Source organism: Phyllobates terribilis, unplaced genomic scaffold (assembly GCF_046119375.1).
Source record: "Phyllobates terribilis strain yellow unplaced genomic scaffold, ASM4611937v1 Scaffold_2__4_contigs__length_985480577, whole genome shotgun sequence".
Taxonomy (NCBI): Eukaryota; Metazoa; Chordata; class Amphibia; order Anura; family Dendrobatidae; genus Phyllobates; species Phyllobates terribilis.
Window position 1 is genome coordinate 946,474,480 of NW_027362762.1, and position 15,337 is coordinate 946,489,816.

Sequence of the window (15,337 nt, forward strand, 5' to 3'; positions counted from 1 at the left end):
AAATAGTTACCCGTAAGGGTACAAGGACTGCTGCTAATTAAAATATGGTCCCCGTTGGGATTAGTGAATTGTTCCCCATGTGCCCCTATCTTAAACCAGGCTGAGGATTGTGAGCAGCCATTCCTTATCCCCACAGGCTGAGGACAGTGAGCAGCCATTCCTTATCCCCACTGGCCGAGGACTGAGAGCGGCCATATCCTGTAAATAATTATGTGTTTCTAGTAATTTATGGGAGTCTTTGGTGGATTTACCGGGAATCCTTTGTACATAGTTGGAGCGTAACCCAGGACGGACTAAAGACTGTTAAGGACTCGGGGCAGGACAGACCCCTACCTGGTTACGTCTCCCTGTTTTGGTGAAATGGACACCTTGCTTTTCTTCAAAAACTGCACCCGGTTGCGGACACGCCGTGACCATCTTTATATGTTTTTCTTATTGTACTATTATTGTTTATACCTTGTTATGTTTAAAAATATGTTTAGTCCCGGAGTACTAAATTTCACTAGGGGGGAATGTGGCACCCCAGGGGTCTGGTTTCCACAGTAACAGCAATGTTATGTCTGAGAGCAGGTGGGAGGTCTCTTGGTCAGGAATCCTATGCATGCCACACCTCCTGCCCAGTCCTGGGAGGGGAAGAACTTCCCCTATATAAACCTGGGGCTGAGGCAGGGTTAGGAAGTTCAGAGGGAGAGTTCAGCCAGGAGGGCTGACGGGGAGCTGTGGCTCCAGCTGGGCCCAGCTCCTGGGCCATGCCAGAAGTAGAGACAGAGAAGAGAAGCAGCTATGGGAAGAAACAACAGGAGCTCTGTGGGAGCAGTGTTACAAGGAGTCAGGGGCTGGCAGCTGCAGAGCTCGCCCTGACTGAGAAGATTTCTTACCGGACCCGGAGTCCGAGGCTGTGGGGACTAACTCCTACCCAGCAGCAGAATCCGTCAGGCAGGGGATTCCAGGTCCTCTGGCCAAGAAACCCGAAGGCACGGTCACACGCATGGGACCAGCACCGCCGTCGTGGAGCGGAAGCTACTAGAAGGCCCCGAGTCACCGGCCATACGGGTGAGCACCACACGGTACACTCAGGGACGTGGGCTACTTATACCCGCCTCTAGCAAGGTAGCCAGAAGAGTACAGTTAGTTTGGGAGGCCTACAACTCCGCCTGGCCAGGGGAGATCCCATCTGCTCAAGGACTGACCAGGCCCCAATCGCTAGCCAGTACTCCGGGAGGGTCTATCTTTGTCACCAGTAAAGACCCTGAACTACACCGTACCGTCTCCGAGTGGTTCCTGCTACCCCCATCATCCACGTCGGCTGCCCTGAGGCCATACCCCTCCCGTTGGGGGTTATACTATCACGCTGCCCAATCCTACCACCGGCCTCAGCGGTCTGCCTTGCAGCAGCAGCTCCTTAGCTGCATTCAACGGGTGGCGTAGTCGTCCAACATCTACTGCCATAGACTGCCACTTAGTTTGACACCCTGGGCACGGACCGGGTCACCGCCACGAGACTACAACCCTCAACAGATCCGGCTCCGGGTAAGCTCCCGCGTGCGCAATGCTGCGCGACACAGGCCCAGGGGCGCATCACATGTGTCTGCACAAACGGTTAGAAACCGACTCCATGAGGGTGGTGTGAGCGCCCGACGTCCACAGATGGGGGTTGCTCTCACAGCCCAACACCGTGCAGGACGCTTGGCATTTGCCACAGAACACCAGGATTGGCAAAGTCGCCACTGGCGCCCTGTGCTCTTCACAGATGAAAGCAGGTTCAAACTGAGCACATGTAACAGACGTGACAGAGTCTGGAGACGCCGTGGAGAGCGATCTGCTGCCTGCAACATCCTTCAGCATGACCGGTTTGGCAGTGGGTGAGTAATGGTGTGGGGTGGCATTTCTTTGGAGGGCCGCACAGCCCTCCATGTGCTCGCCAGAGGTAGCCTGACTGCCATTAGGTACCGAGATGAGATCCTCACACCCCTTGTGAGACCATATGCTGGTGCGGTTGGCCCTGGATTCCTCCTAATGCAGGACAATGCCAGACCTCATGTGGCTGGAGTGTGTCAGCAGTTCCTGCAAGATGAAGGCATTGAAGCTATGGACTGGCCCTCACGTTCCCCAGACCTGAATCCGATTGAGCACATCTGGGACATCATGTCTCGCTCCATCCACCAACGTCATGTTGCACAATAGACTGTCCAAGAGTTGGCGGATGCTTTAGTCCAGGTCTGGGAGGAGATCCCACAGGAGACCATCGACAACCTCATCAGGAGCATGCCCAGGCATTGTAGGGAGGTCATACAGGCACGTGGAGGCCACACACAATACTCAGCCTCATCAGGAGCATGCCCAGGCGTTGTAGGGAGGTCATACAGGCACGTGGAGGCCACACACAATACTGAGCCTCATCAGGAGCATGCCCAGGCATTGTAGGGGGGTCATACAGGCACATGGAGGCCACACACAATACTGAGCCTCATCAGGAGCATGCCCAGGCGTTGTAGGGGGGTCATACAGGCACGTGGAGGCCACACACAATACTCAGCCTCATCAGGAGCATGCCCAGGCGTTGTAGGAAGGTCATACAGGCACGTGGAGGCCACACACAATACTCAGCCTCATCAGGAGCATGCCCAGGCATTGTAGGGAGGTCATACAGGCACGTGGAGGCCACACACAATACTGAGCCTCATCAGGAGCATGCCCAGGCGTTGTAGGGGGGTCATACAGGCACGTGGAGGCCACACACAATACTCAGCCTCATCAGGAGCATGCCCAGGCATTGTAGGGAGGTCATACAGGCACGTGGAGACCACACACAATACTCAGCCTCATCAGGAGCATGCCCAGGCATTGTAGGGAGGTCATACTGGCATGTGGAGGCCACACACAATACTGAGCCTCATCAGGAGCATGCCCAGGCGTTGTAGGGAGGTCATACAGGCACGTGGAGGCTACACACAATACTCAGCCTCATCAGGAGCATGCCCAGGCGTTGTAGGGAGGTCATACAGGCACGTGGAGGCCACACACAATACTGAGCCTCATCAGGAGCATGCCCAGGCGTTGTAGGGAGGTCATACAGGCACGTGGAGGCCACACACAATACTCAGCCTCATTGTGACTTGTTTTAAGGACATTACATCAAAGTTGGATCAGCCTGTAGTGTGTTTTTCCACTTTAATTTTGGGGGTGACTCCAAATCCAGGCCTCCATTGGTTAATAAATTTGATTTCCTTTAATGATTTTTGTGTGATTTTGTTGTCAGCACATTCAACTTTGTACAGAACAAAGTATTCAATGAGAATATTTCATTCATTCAGATCTAGGATGGGTTATTTCAGTGTTCACTTTATTTTTTTGAGTAGTGTATTTTCTTGCAGATTTTTTTTCTCATCCCTGCGCTCATTTTTCTTCCTTTACTTTGCAGTTTTGTGAGCACCGGCTCTGTGCCAGTGACCGCTGTGGAGGAACAGTTTAGGCGAGAATTTGTGTCTATAGCTAAATCTTCTAATCCTGACATGCGGGAAACACTGATCCAGCAGATTATACAGGGGCAGTAAGTAGTGATGCCGATCCCTCTGCACCAAGTACCACGAATATAGGTGGTAACACTACGGTGAGGTACTAAAGAGTGACCGGGGAGGACAGATCTTCCGTCTCTGGATGTCCCGTCCTGTCCTGCATTATATAGACAGTCATTGATGTGAATGGACGCTGTGTAATACCTCATTTCTCCTGTGGGGGAGCTGCTGGAAAATTGAACACCTTACTTCTAGGCTTCTCCACCCATTACAGCTGATTTTCAAGGAACCCTCCTAATAAATTTGGATCGTCCAGTGTGGAGAAACACGATAGGAGACATTTTTCATTGCATTTGCACTCAAAAATATTTAGTGCAATTTGGGACATTTCCTCATTGTAAATATCTGAACCCCGTGTATCAATGTTTTATACCAGTTAAGGCACCAGCCATTGTTTATGAACCATTTTTTGAGGGTAAATTAAGTCACAAAAAGTTGAAAACTACATAAAAACTTTGGAATAGTTGCAAATTGGGCAAAATTTTCCATTTGCCCAAAGTTGATCTAAGCGGTCACGGAGTACCAGTAAGGAGAAGTGGGCAATAACTTTTAGACATTTATTACTTTACTAAACTTTAACTAAAAATTTAAAGTTTAGTTGCTCTTTAAATCTTTACGTCAGAAAACATGGCAAATTTTGAAACAAATGTGCACTAGAACGCGTAGATTTCACTTTTTGACTTGAAAACCAACTAAAACTTTATTAACTTTATTAAAGGTTGGTTGAATTTTAATAATTTTGGCGCAAAATACTCCTTTTATTATAAATGTTGAGTCAATATAGTTTACAAATTAAAATATAGAGGCATTCACGATTTCTTTTTTCTTCTTATTTTAGGGAATTCTGCTCTTCAGGAAACGTCACCACAGTAAAGTGCGTGGGTGAGTATTCAATATTGATCTGAGGGTGAAGGAGATATTATGAAATGTTGAGGAACAGCTTGAAGATAGGGATTCGTCACATATTTAAAATAAAAATAAAAAATCTGATTACTAATGCAGGCAGAGATGGTGGGTGGCACGCTGTGATTACTGCCAGGATTTGTACAGTGTCAATAAAGTTTCAATTAGCTTTATTGACACTCACATTTCTCCATCATTTAGTGAGTTATTAATCAGATTTGTGACAAAAAAAGTAGTTTGTTGGTTTTCATGAAAAAAATATATTTTTTGATCTATTTTGGGGTCTTTATTAGTGATGAGCGAGCATACTCGCAAGTGCTCGGTACTCGTCCGAGCATCTCAGTACTCGAGATTCTCGGAGCTCGCCGAGTACTTGCGAGATGCTCGGGCGGATGCTCGGGTCCCCTCCCTACATGTTTGGCGCTCTTTAGAGCCTGCCATGCACTGTAATGCCATAGCCATGTTGGTTGTGGCATTACAGTGATTGGCTGGCCGCACAGCGTCATCAGGTCTATATCAGACCGGCTCCGCCATGCTCGTCGCAGTCACTCCGGATCAGACAGTGGCGGCTCTGAGGCGAGGCGAGCTCACACACGTACCATGCCTGGCCCATGTGCTTAACCTCGTGGTTCAGCGGTTTCTCAAATCCTACCCGGAGCTGCCAGATCTGCTTGTTAAAGTACGCCGCCTGTGTGCCCATTTTAGAAAGTCAGCTACAGCTTCCGCCGCAATTGTCGTGTTCCAGCAGCGTTTGCAGCTTCCGGATCACAGACTGGTGTGTGATGTCCCCACGCATGGGAACTCTACACTGCAGATGTTGGGAAGGATTTGTGAGCAGAAGAGGGCAGTTGTTGACTACCAGCATCAACAAGGCCGTCGGTATTCAGTTCAGACTCCACACATAAGACCACAGGAGTGAACATGGATGTCAGACATATATAACATAGTAACATAGTTTTTTAAGGTTGAAGGAAGACTAAGTCCATCTAGTTCATCAACCCATAGCCTAACTTGTTGATCCAGAGGAAGGCAAAAAAAACCCATGTGGCAAACACTAAGCTCCACATTGGGGAAAAAAATTCCTTCCCGACTCCATACGACAATCAGACTAGTTCCCTGGATCAACGCCCTATAAAGGAATCTAGTATTTATAACCTGTAATATTATACTTTTCAAGAAAGGCATCCATGCCCTTCTTAAATTTTAGTAGTGAATCACTCATTACAACATCATGCGGCAGAGAGCTCCATAGTCTCACTGCTCTTACAGTAAAGAATCCCCGTCTATGATTATGATTAAACCTTCTTTCCTCCAGACGTAGAAGATGCCCCCTTGTCCCCGTCTCAGGCCTCAGAGTAAAAAGATCAGTAGAAAGGTCTTTGTACTGTCCCCTCATATAATTGTACATAGTAATAAGATCACCCCTAAGCCTTCGTTTTTCCACAGTAAATAACCCCAAGTGTAATAACCTGTCTTGGTATTGCAGACCCCCCAGTCCTCTAATAACCTGTCTTGGTATTGCAGACCCCCCAGTCCTCTAATAACCTTGGTCGCTCTTCTCTGCACCCGCTCTAGTTCAGCCATGTCTTTCTTATACACCGGAGACCAGAACTGTACACAGTATTCTAAGTGTGGTCGCACTAGTGACTTGTATAGAGGTAAAATTATCTTCTCCTCATGAGCATCTATGCCTCTTTTAATGCATCCCATTATTTTATTTGCCTTTGCAGCAGCAGCCTGACACTGGCCACTAAACGTGAGCTTGTCGTCCACCAATACACCCAGGTCTTTTTCAGTGACAGTTTTGCCCAGTGTTTTACAATTGAGCATATAATTATACATTTTATTTCCTCTGCCCAAGTGCATTACCTTACATTTATCCCCATTAAAGCTCATTTGCCATTTATCAGCCCAAGCTTCTAGTTTACATAGATCCTCCTGTAATATAAAATTGTCCTCCTCTGTATTGATTACCCTGCAGAGTTTAGTGTCATCTGCAAATATTGAAATATTACTCTGTATGCCCCCTACAAGGTCATTAATAAATATGTTAAAAAGAAGGGGGCCCAATACTGACCCCTGTGGTACACCACTCTTAACTGAGACCCAGTCTGAGTGTTTTCCATTAATAACCACCCTTTGTTTCCTATCACTGAGCCAATTCTTAACCCACATACATATATTTTCCCCTATCCCCAATGTTCTCATTTTATGTATCAACCTTTTGTGTGGAACCGTATCAAAAGCTTTTGAAAAGTCCATATACACAACATCCACCGCATTTCCTTGGTCCAGTCCAGAACTTGCCTCCTCATAAAAACTGATCAGATTAGTTTGACAGGAACGGTCCCTCGTAAACCCATGTTGATATTGGGTCATGAGGTTATTCTTCTTCAGATACTCTAGTATAGCATCTCTTAGGAAACCCTCCAGGATTTTACCCACAGTAGAGGTTAAGCTTACCGGCCTATAATTTCCAAGTTCAGTTTTTGTCCCCTTTTTGAATATTGGCGCCACATTTGCTATACGCCAGTCCTGTGGTACAGACCCTGTTATTATGGAATCTTTAAAGATTAAAAATAATGGTCTATCTATGACATTACTTAATTCCTGCAGTACTCGAGGGTGTATCCCATCCGGGCCCGGGGATTTGTCAACTTTAGTGATTTTTAGCCGCCGCCGTACTTCCTGCTGGGTTAAACAAGTGACATTTACTGGAGAATTTTTGTTATCACTAATCATGTTTTCTGTCATGCGATTTTCTTGTGTAAATACGGTTGAAAAAAAATCATTTAGCATATTGGCTTTTTCCTCATCCTCATCCACCATTTCACCCAGACTATTACTATTTACTATTTATGTAGTTAAAGAATATTTTGGAGTTATTTTTACTTTCTCTGGCAATGATTCTCTCTGCCTCAATCTTTGCTGCCTTGATTTGTTTTTTACAGAATTTATTTAATTTTCTATATTTATTTGATGCCTCATCACTACCTACTTGCTTTAGTTCTCTAAATGCTTTCTTTGTCACTTATTGCGCCCCTTACAGCTCTATTTAGCCATAGTGGTTTCCTCCTATTTCTAGCATGTTTATTCCCAAGGGGTATATATATATTGTGCACAGGTCCTATTCAGGATGTTAATAAATGTCTCCCATTTGCTTTGTGTAGCTTTATGTCTCAGGATATCGTCCCAGTTTATTGCACTAAGATCATCTCTTAACCGTTGGAAATTTGCCTTCCTGAAGTTTAGTGTCCTTGTAACCCCTCTACAACACATCTTATTAAAGGTTACATGAAAACGTATTATTTTGTGATCACTATTACCCAAGTGACCCCCAACTCGTATATTTGATATGCGGTCTGGCCTATTGGTTAATATTAGGTCTAGCAGTGCCTCCCTTCTTATTGGGTCCTGAACCAGTTGTGAAAGGTAATTGTCTCTCATAGTTGTCAAAAACCTATTTCCTTTGCTTGAACTTCATGTTTCTGTCCCCCAATGTATTTCAGGGTAGTTGAAGTCTCCCATAATAATGACTTCTCTTTGAGTCGCTGCTTCATCTATTTGCTTTACGAGGATAGTCTCCGCTATTTCCATTATTTTTGGAGACTTATAACAAACCCCTATCAGAAATGTATTATTTTTCCCCCTCCCCTTATCTCCACCCACAGGGACTCTACATTTTCATTAGATTCACATATATCCTCCCGCAAGACAGGTTTTAAGGATGATTTTACATATAAACACCCCCCCCCCCCTTACTTGTTTGTACGGTCATTTCTGAACAGACTATAGCCCTGTAAATTAACTTCCCAGTCATGGCTCTCGTCCAGCCACGTCTCAGATATCCCCACCATGTCATAATTATTTTCCAACAAAATTAATTCTAATTCCTCCATTTTGTTGGTGAGGCGTCTGGCATTAGTGTACATGCATTTTATGTATCTCCCTGTACCTCTATTCCTTCTTACTTTATTGACTGTTCTAACCTCACCCCCAATTTCTTTATTTGTTCCCAGGTCACTATCTGCACTATTTTCCCCACCTATAAAATGAATACCCCCCCCCCAATCCCTAGTTTAAACACTCCTCCAACCTTCTAGCCATTTTCTCCCCCAACACAGCTGCACCCTCCCCATTAAGGTGCAGCCGGTCCCTAGCGTAGAGTCTGTAGCCAACTGAGAAGTCGGCCCAGTTCTCCAGGAACCCAAATCCCTCCTTCCTACACCAGTTCTTGAGCCACTTATTTATCTCCCTAATCTCCCGTTGCCTCTCTTGCGTAGCACGTGGTACCGGTAGTATTTCAGAGAATACCACCTTGGAGGTCCTTGCTTTCAGCTTGCAGCCTAATTCCCTGAAATCATCTTTAAGGATCTTCCACCTACCTCTAAGTTTGTCATTTGTGCCAATGTGCACCATGACCGCTGGGTCCTCACCAGCCCCTCCCAGTAATCTGTCAACCCGATCAGCGATGTGCCGGACTCAAGCGCCAGGTAGGCAGCACACTGTTCGACGATCCCTGTCTTTGTGACAGATTGCCCTATCTGTTCCCCTAATAATTGAGTCCCCCACTACCAGCACCTGCCTGGCCTGCCCTACTCTCCTATTTCCCTCTTTACTGGAGCTGACACTCCCTCCAGCTTTCAGGGGACAAGCTTTGCTGCAGTAGTACTACCCCTGTACCGTCACTCCCCTCATCTGTCAACTTTGCAAACTTATTGGGGTGTGCCAGATCAGGACTAGCCTCCCTGGCACTCTTCCCTCTACCACCCCTTCTAACTGTCACCCAACTTGCGACCTCACTGTCCTGCAGCTCCCGACTACCACCCTCCCCCACATCTACCCCAGTGAGCTGCTGCTCAGTGAGCAGCAGACTCCTTTCGATGTTGTCAATGGATCTCAGTGTTGCCAGCTGCTCATTTAGATCCAGTATCTGGGCTTCCAAACACACAGCGTGCACACATCTCGCGCAGCAGTAAGCAACCCCGACCGGCTGTTCAAGGAATACATACATGTGGCAAGATGTACACTGGATAGCATTGTCAATAATGGAGCTCATTTCCTAATGGGGATTGCAATAGACAGAATATTAACTAAAAAGAAAAGTAAAGAATTAATGAATTACAGTCAGCAATTCAGTCTAAAGTCCTCCCTTCCAAAGTCCCTGAATCCAAAGTCACTGAAAAACAAGTCACACACTTACTTTCGTTCGCACTTACGCTCCGGACACACGCAGCTCGTTCACACTCGCAAACTAAGAGATTTAAAGAGTTTTTTTTTTTTCCCCTTTTCCAGCAATGCACCCTTCACCTCAATGCACTTCCAAAGGACTGGATGCCGAACCAGCTGCCCCTTATAAACCCTTAATTATGACCCCTTCCCCTTAATGAACCCCTTGTGAGTAAAGCTACAACTCAGGATTTTAGTGCAATGTAGTTAACCCTTAAATACACAGGTAGTAAACTAAGAAACTAAAACTGTAGGGAGAAAATAGGTTCTAAAAAACCCAATAAATCTAAACAGGTAGAAAAGCACTGAGCAGGTCACAATGCAGCACTCACCGCAATTCACACAGGTATTTTCTGCAGGATTCCCAATACCTCTTCACTGAAAAACAAGTCACACACTTACTTTCGTTCGCACTTATGCTCCGGACACACGCAGCTCGTTCACACTCGCAAACTAAGATTTAAAGAGTTTTTTTTTTTTTTTTTTTCCCTTTACCAGCAATGCACCCTTCACCTCAATGCACTTCCAAAGGACTGGATGCCCAACCAGCTGCCCCTTATAAACCCTTAATTATGACCCCTTCCCCTTAATTAAACCCTTGTGAGTAAAGCTACAACTCAGGATTTTAGTGCAATGTAGTTAACCCTTAAATACACAGGTAGTAAACTAAGAAACTAAAACTGTAGGAAGAAAATAGGTTCTAAAAAACCCAATAAATCTAAACAGGTAGAAAAGCACTCAGCAGGTCACAATGCAGCACTCACCGCAATTCACACAGGTATTTTCTGCAGGATTCCCAATACCTCTTCACTGAAAAACAAGTCACACACTTACTTTCTTTCGCACTTACGCTCCGGACACACGCAGCTCGTTCACACTCGCAAACTAAGAGATTTAAAGAGTTTTTTTTTTTTTTTCTCCCTTTTCCAGCAATGCACCCTTCACCTCAATGCACTTCCAAAGGACTGGATGCCCAACCAGCTGCCCCTTATAAACCCTTAATTATGACCCCTTCCCCTTAATTAATCCCTTGTGAGTATAGCTACAACTCAGGATTTTAGTGCAATGTAGTTAACCCTTAAATACACAGGTAGTAAACTAAGAAACTAAAACTGTAGCGATAAAATAGGTTCTAAAAAACCCAATAAATCTAAACAGGCAGAAAAGCACTCAGCAGGTCACAATACAGCACTCACCGCAATTCACACAGGTATTTTCTGCAGGATTCCCAATACCTCTTCACTGAAAAACAAGTCACACACTTACTTTCTTTCGCACTTACGCTCCGGACACGCAGCTCGTTCACACTCGCAAACTACGAGATTTAAAGAGTTTTTTTTTTTTTTTTCCCCTTTTCCAGCAATGCACCCTTCACCTCAATGCACTTCCAAAGGACTGGATGCCCAATCAGCTGCCCCTTATAAACCCTTAAATATGACACCTTCCCCTTAATTAACCCCTTGTGAGTAAAGCTACAGCTCAGGATTTTAGTGCAATGTAGTTAACCCTTAAATACACAGGTAGTAAACTAAGAAACTAAAACTGTAGGGAGAAAATAGGTTCTAAAAAACCCAATAAATCTAAACAGGTAGAAAAGCACTCAGCAGGTCACAATGCAGTGTGGCACCCCAGGGGTCTGGTTTCCACAGTAACGGCAATGTTATGTCTGAGAGCAGGTGGGAGGTCTCTTGGTCAGGAATCCTATGCATGCCACACCTCCTGCCCAGTCCTGGGAGGGGAAGAACTTCCCCTATGTAAACCTGGGGCTGAGGCAGGGTTAGAGAGTTCAGAGGGAGAGTTGAGCCAGGAGGGCTGACAGGGAGCTGTGGCTCCGGCTGGGCCCAGCTCCTGGGCCATGCCAGAAGTAGAGACAGAGAAGAGAAGCAGCTATGGGAAGAAACAACAGGAGCTCTGTGGGAGCAGTGTTACAAGGAGTCAGGGGCTGGCAGCTGCAGAGCTCGCCCTGACTGAGAAGATTTCTTACCGGACCCGGAGTCCGAGGCTGTGGGGACTAACTCCTACCCAGCAGCAGAATCCGTCAGGCAGGGGATTTCAGGTCCTCTGGCCAAGAAGCCCGAAGGCACGGTCACACGCATGGGACCAGCACCGCCGTCGTGGAGCGGAAGCTACTAGAAGGCCCCGAGTCACCGGCCATACGGGTGAGCACCACACGGTACACTCAGGGACGTGGGCTACTTTTACCCGCCTCTAGCAAGGTAGCCAGAAGAGTACAGTTAGTTTGGGAGGCCTACAACTCCGCCTGGCCAGGGGAGATCCCATCTGCTCAAGGACTGACCAGGCCCCAATCGCTAGCCAGTACTCCGGGAGGGTCTATCGTTGTCACCAGTAAAGACCCTGAACTACACCGTACAGTCTCCGAGTTGTTCCTGCTACCCCCATCATCCACGTCGGCTGCCCTGAGGCCATACCCCTCCCGTTGGGGGTTATACTATCACGCTGCACAATCCTACCACCGGCCTCAGCGGTCTGCCCTGCAGCAGCAGCTCCTTAGCTGCATTCAACGGGTGGCGTAGTCGTCCAACATCTACTGCCATAGACTGCCACTTAGTTCGACACCCTGGGCACGGACCGGGTCACCGCCACTAGACTACAACCCTCAACAGATCCGGCTCCGGGTAAGCTCCCGCGTGCGCAACGCTGCGCGACACTGGCCCAGGGGGCGCGTCAGCAGCACTCACCGCAATTCACACAGGTATTTTCTGCAGGATTCCCAATACCTCTTCACTGAAAAACAAGTCACACACTTACTTTCTTTCGCACTTACGCTCTGGACACACGCAGCTCGTTCACACTCGCAAACTAAGAGATTTAAAGAGTTTTTTTTTTTTCCCTTTTCCAGCAATGCACCCTTCACCTCAATGCACTTCCAAAAATGCATCCTCCAAAACTTTGAGGACTCCACCAAGATGGTGAGCAGCGATGACGCCATAATTAGCGCCACCATCCCTCTTCTCTGTCTTCTGAAATGCTCTATGCTCACAATCAAAGAGGATGCATTGTAGGCGGAGCACGATGAGATGGAGCAAGGAACCATACAGGGTGATTACACACAGCCCAGCCTCATCTCATCCCAACGTGGATTGGATGACAATGAGGAAGAGGAGGAGGAGGAGGAAGAACAGGAGCTAGTTTCATGCACTATAGACGCTACTACCTGCACAACTGTCATACCATCTGTCCAGCGTGGATGGCCAGAGGACAGAGAGGAGGAGGAGAGCATGGTCAGTCATCCTCTTGGTGAGGACACGAAAGTCTTGCCTGTTAGCAGTCTGGCACGCATGGCTGAGTTTATGTTACGCTGCCTTTCCCATGACCCTCACGTTCTCAAAATTTTGGATGACAGTCATTACTGGTTGGTGACACTTCTAGACCCACACTACAAGGAGAACTTTATATCTCTTATTCCTGAGGCGGACAGGTTTACAAAAATGGGACTGTACCAGAAGGCCCTTGTTGCGGAACTATTAAAAAAATTCCCATCGGAAAACGCTGGTGGCAGAGGTCTCAGTTCATTTGACAACCAAGGAGTACAGGCGAGAGAGACACAAATGCAATCCAGCAGAGGCAGGGGAACACTGTCAAAGTTCTGGGACTGTTTTCTCAGACCCTCCCATCGCACAGGCCCTGAGGCACGGGGTACTCTCACAAGTAGTGGAAAGTTTGGGAAGATGCTGAGGGAGTACCTTGCCGACCGTACCAACGTCCTCCTTGATTCCTCTGTGCCTTATAATTATTGGGTATCCAAGCTGGATATGTGGAATGAACTGGCTCTCTATGCCTTGGAGGTCCTGGCCTGCCCTGCTGCCAGCGTTTTATCAGAGCGGGTTTTTAGTGCCGCCGGTGGAATTATAACTGATAAGCGCATCCGCCTGTCAACTGAAAATGCTGACATGCTGACTCTTATAAAAATGAACAAGGGCTGGATTGGGCCAGACTTTTCAACACCACCGAATGATAGCAGCCTAACATAAACTGAAATCCAGTGTCTTTTTTTGGGTGGTGTATTCCCATGCACCTCTTCACACCCACACATGGGTATACGCTTCCTGATTTTGGCTATTTTCTCAGGTCCTCCTCCTTCTCCTCATCCTCATCCTCCACCACCATATCACAAGGGTGACCATGGTCCATGATGCAACACCCACATAATTTTTTAAAAGGTGTTTATGATTCCAGTAAAAAAAATTTTTAGACGGTATGCTCATGTATACCCCCCAGGGGTAAATGTTTGTCAGCCCATACACTTAGTACATGGGCATTACAAGTATAGGAGACCCCCTCCTTTCTAATGGGAACATTTTTTTATGAGGCCCTCCTCCACGTCTCTTCTAAGGGGCATTGGAGTGCCTCCCAATTTTTGCCAGCCCATGCATTCACTGCATAGGCAAACACAATGGGAGACCCACTATCTAATAATGGGAACATTTTTTCTTTCAGGAGGCCCTCCTCTACGTCTCTTCCAAGGGGCATTGGAGTGCCTCCAAATTTTTGGCAACCCTTGCATTCACTGCATAGGCAAACACAATGGGAGACCCATTTCCAAATAATGGGAACATTGTTTTCAGGAGGCCCTCTGACTTCCACGTCTCTTCCAAGGGGCAATGGAGTGCCTCCAAATTTTTGGCAACCCTTGCATTCACTGCATAGGCAAACACAATGTGAGACCCACTTCCTAATAATGGGAACTGTAACATCCCTGGCGGCGTGCTTGCATGGTGCACCACCTCCCACTATGAAAGATCGCAATCTTACCTGTCAGTCCATGCTGCACTCTTTGCTCCAGTACCTGCTCTGACCATGTCTCTTGTCTGATTGCTTAGGGCGTCGGTGCGGCTTTCTGTTTGTTTCTTATAGCTACTGTGTGCACAGTCCTAATGCATCCCCAGCCTATTGCTGTGAGTGACTGGATACTTAAATCCCCTCCACCCAGTAGGAGGTGCCTGAGCATGACTTTCACTCAGTTTGTCTTTTGCAACTGAGGTGCCAGGTCCTGTCCTGACTCTAGTCTGTCCGCCACCCTGGGGGCTGAGTACCCAGGGCCTTTTCCTGTACCTGTGACTTCTAGTCTGTTTCCGCCACCCTGGGGGCCGAGTACCCAGCGCGCTACCTGTATCTCTTCTAGTCTGTTTCCGCCACCCTGGGGGCTGAGTTCCCAGGCTCGTTCCTGTATCTTGTTCCCGGTTCAGTTCCTGTCTGAACAGTGTCCTAGCCCATTACTTGGTTCTCTCTATGTCCGTATCTTCCCTTTTCCTGCAGTGTGTGAACCTGCACCTAACTCCAACTCGTTGTCTCTGTACTTCTGTTTGTGAGTTTTGTGTCCACTCGCTACTTCATTGTAAGTACCTTGTGTGTATCTGGTTCTGCTTGTCCCCTTTCCCTGCCTCCGTATCTACCTCCTGTGTTCTAACCATCTTCCTGTATTTTCCAGTCTGTTCCATGTGAACAGAGCCCTGTCCTGTCTGCCTTCACCTTCTGCTCTGTTCTGCTCTGCTTGTTCACCGCTCCGGCGGTTCCGCTCTGCTCCGCTTGTTTACCGCACCTGCGGTTCTGTTCTGCTCTGCTTGTTCACCGCTCCAGCGGTTCCGCTCTGCTCCGCTTGTTTACCGCAC

General features: G+C 47.2%; 1 protein-coding gene across 2 annotated transcripts in view; it reads left to right on the plus strand.

Moving 5' to 3' along the window:
- Positions 1–15,337, plus strand: part of TMPRSS3 (transmembrane serine protease 3) — a 191,226-nt gene that overhangs the window by 89,457 nt on the left and 86,432 nt on the right. For both annotated transcript variants that reach the window (XM_073670843.1, XM_073670844.1), the window contains 2 exons: positions 3,422–3,550; positions 4,414–4,457. In XM_073670843.1, coding sequence (XP_073526944.1) covers positions 3,422–3,550; positions 4,414–4,457 — 173 coding nt within the window. The remainder of the gene's footprint in view (positions 1–3,421; positions 3,551–4,413; positions 4,458–15,337) is intronic.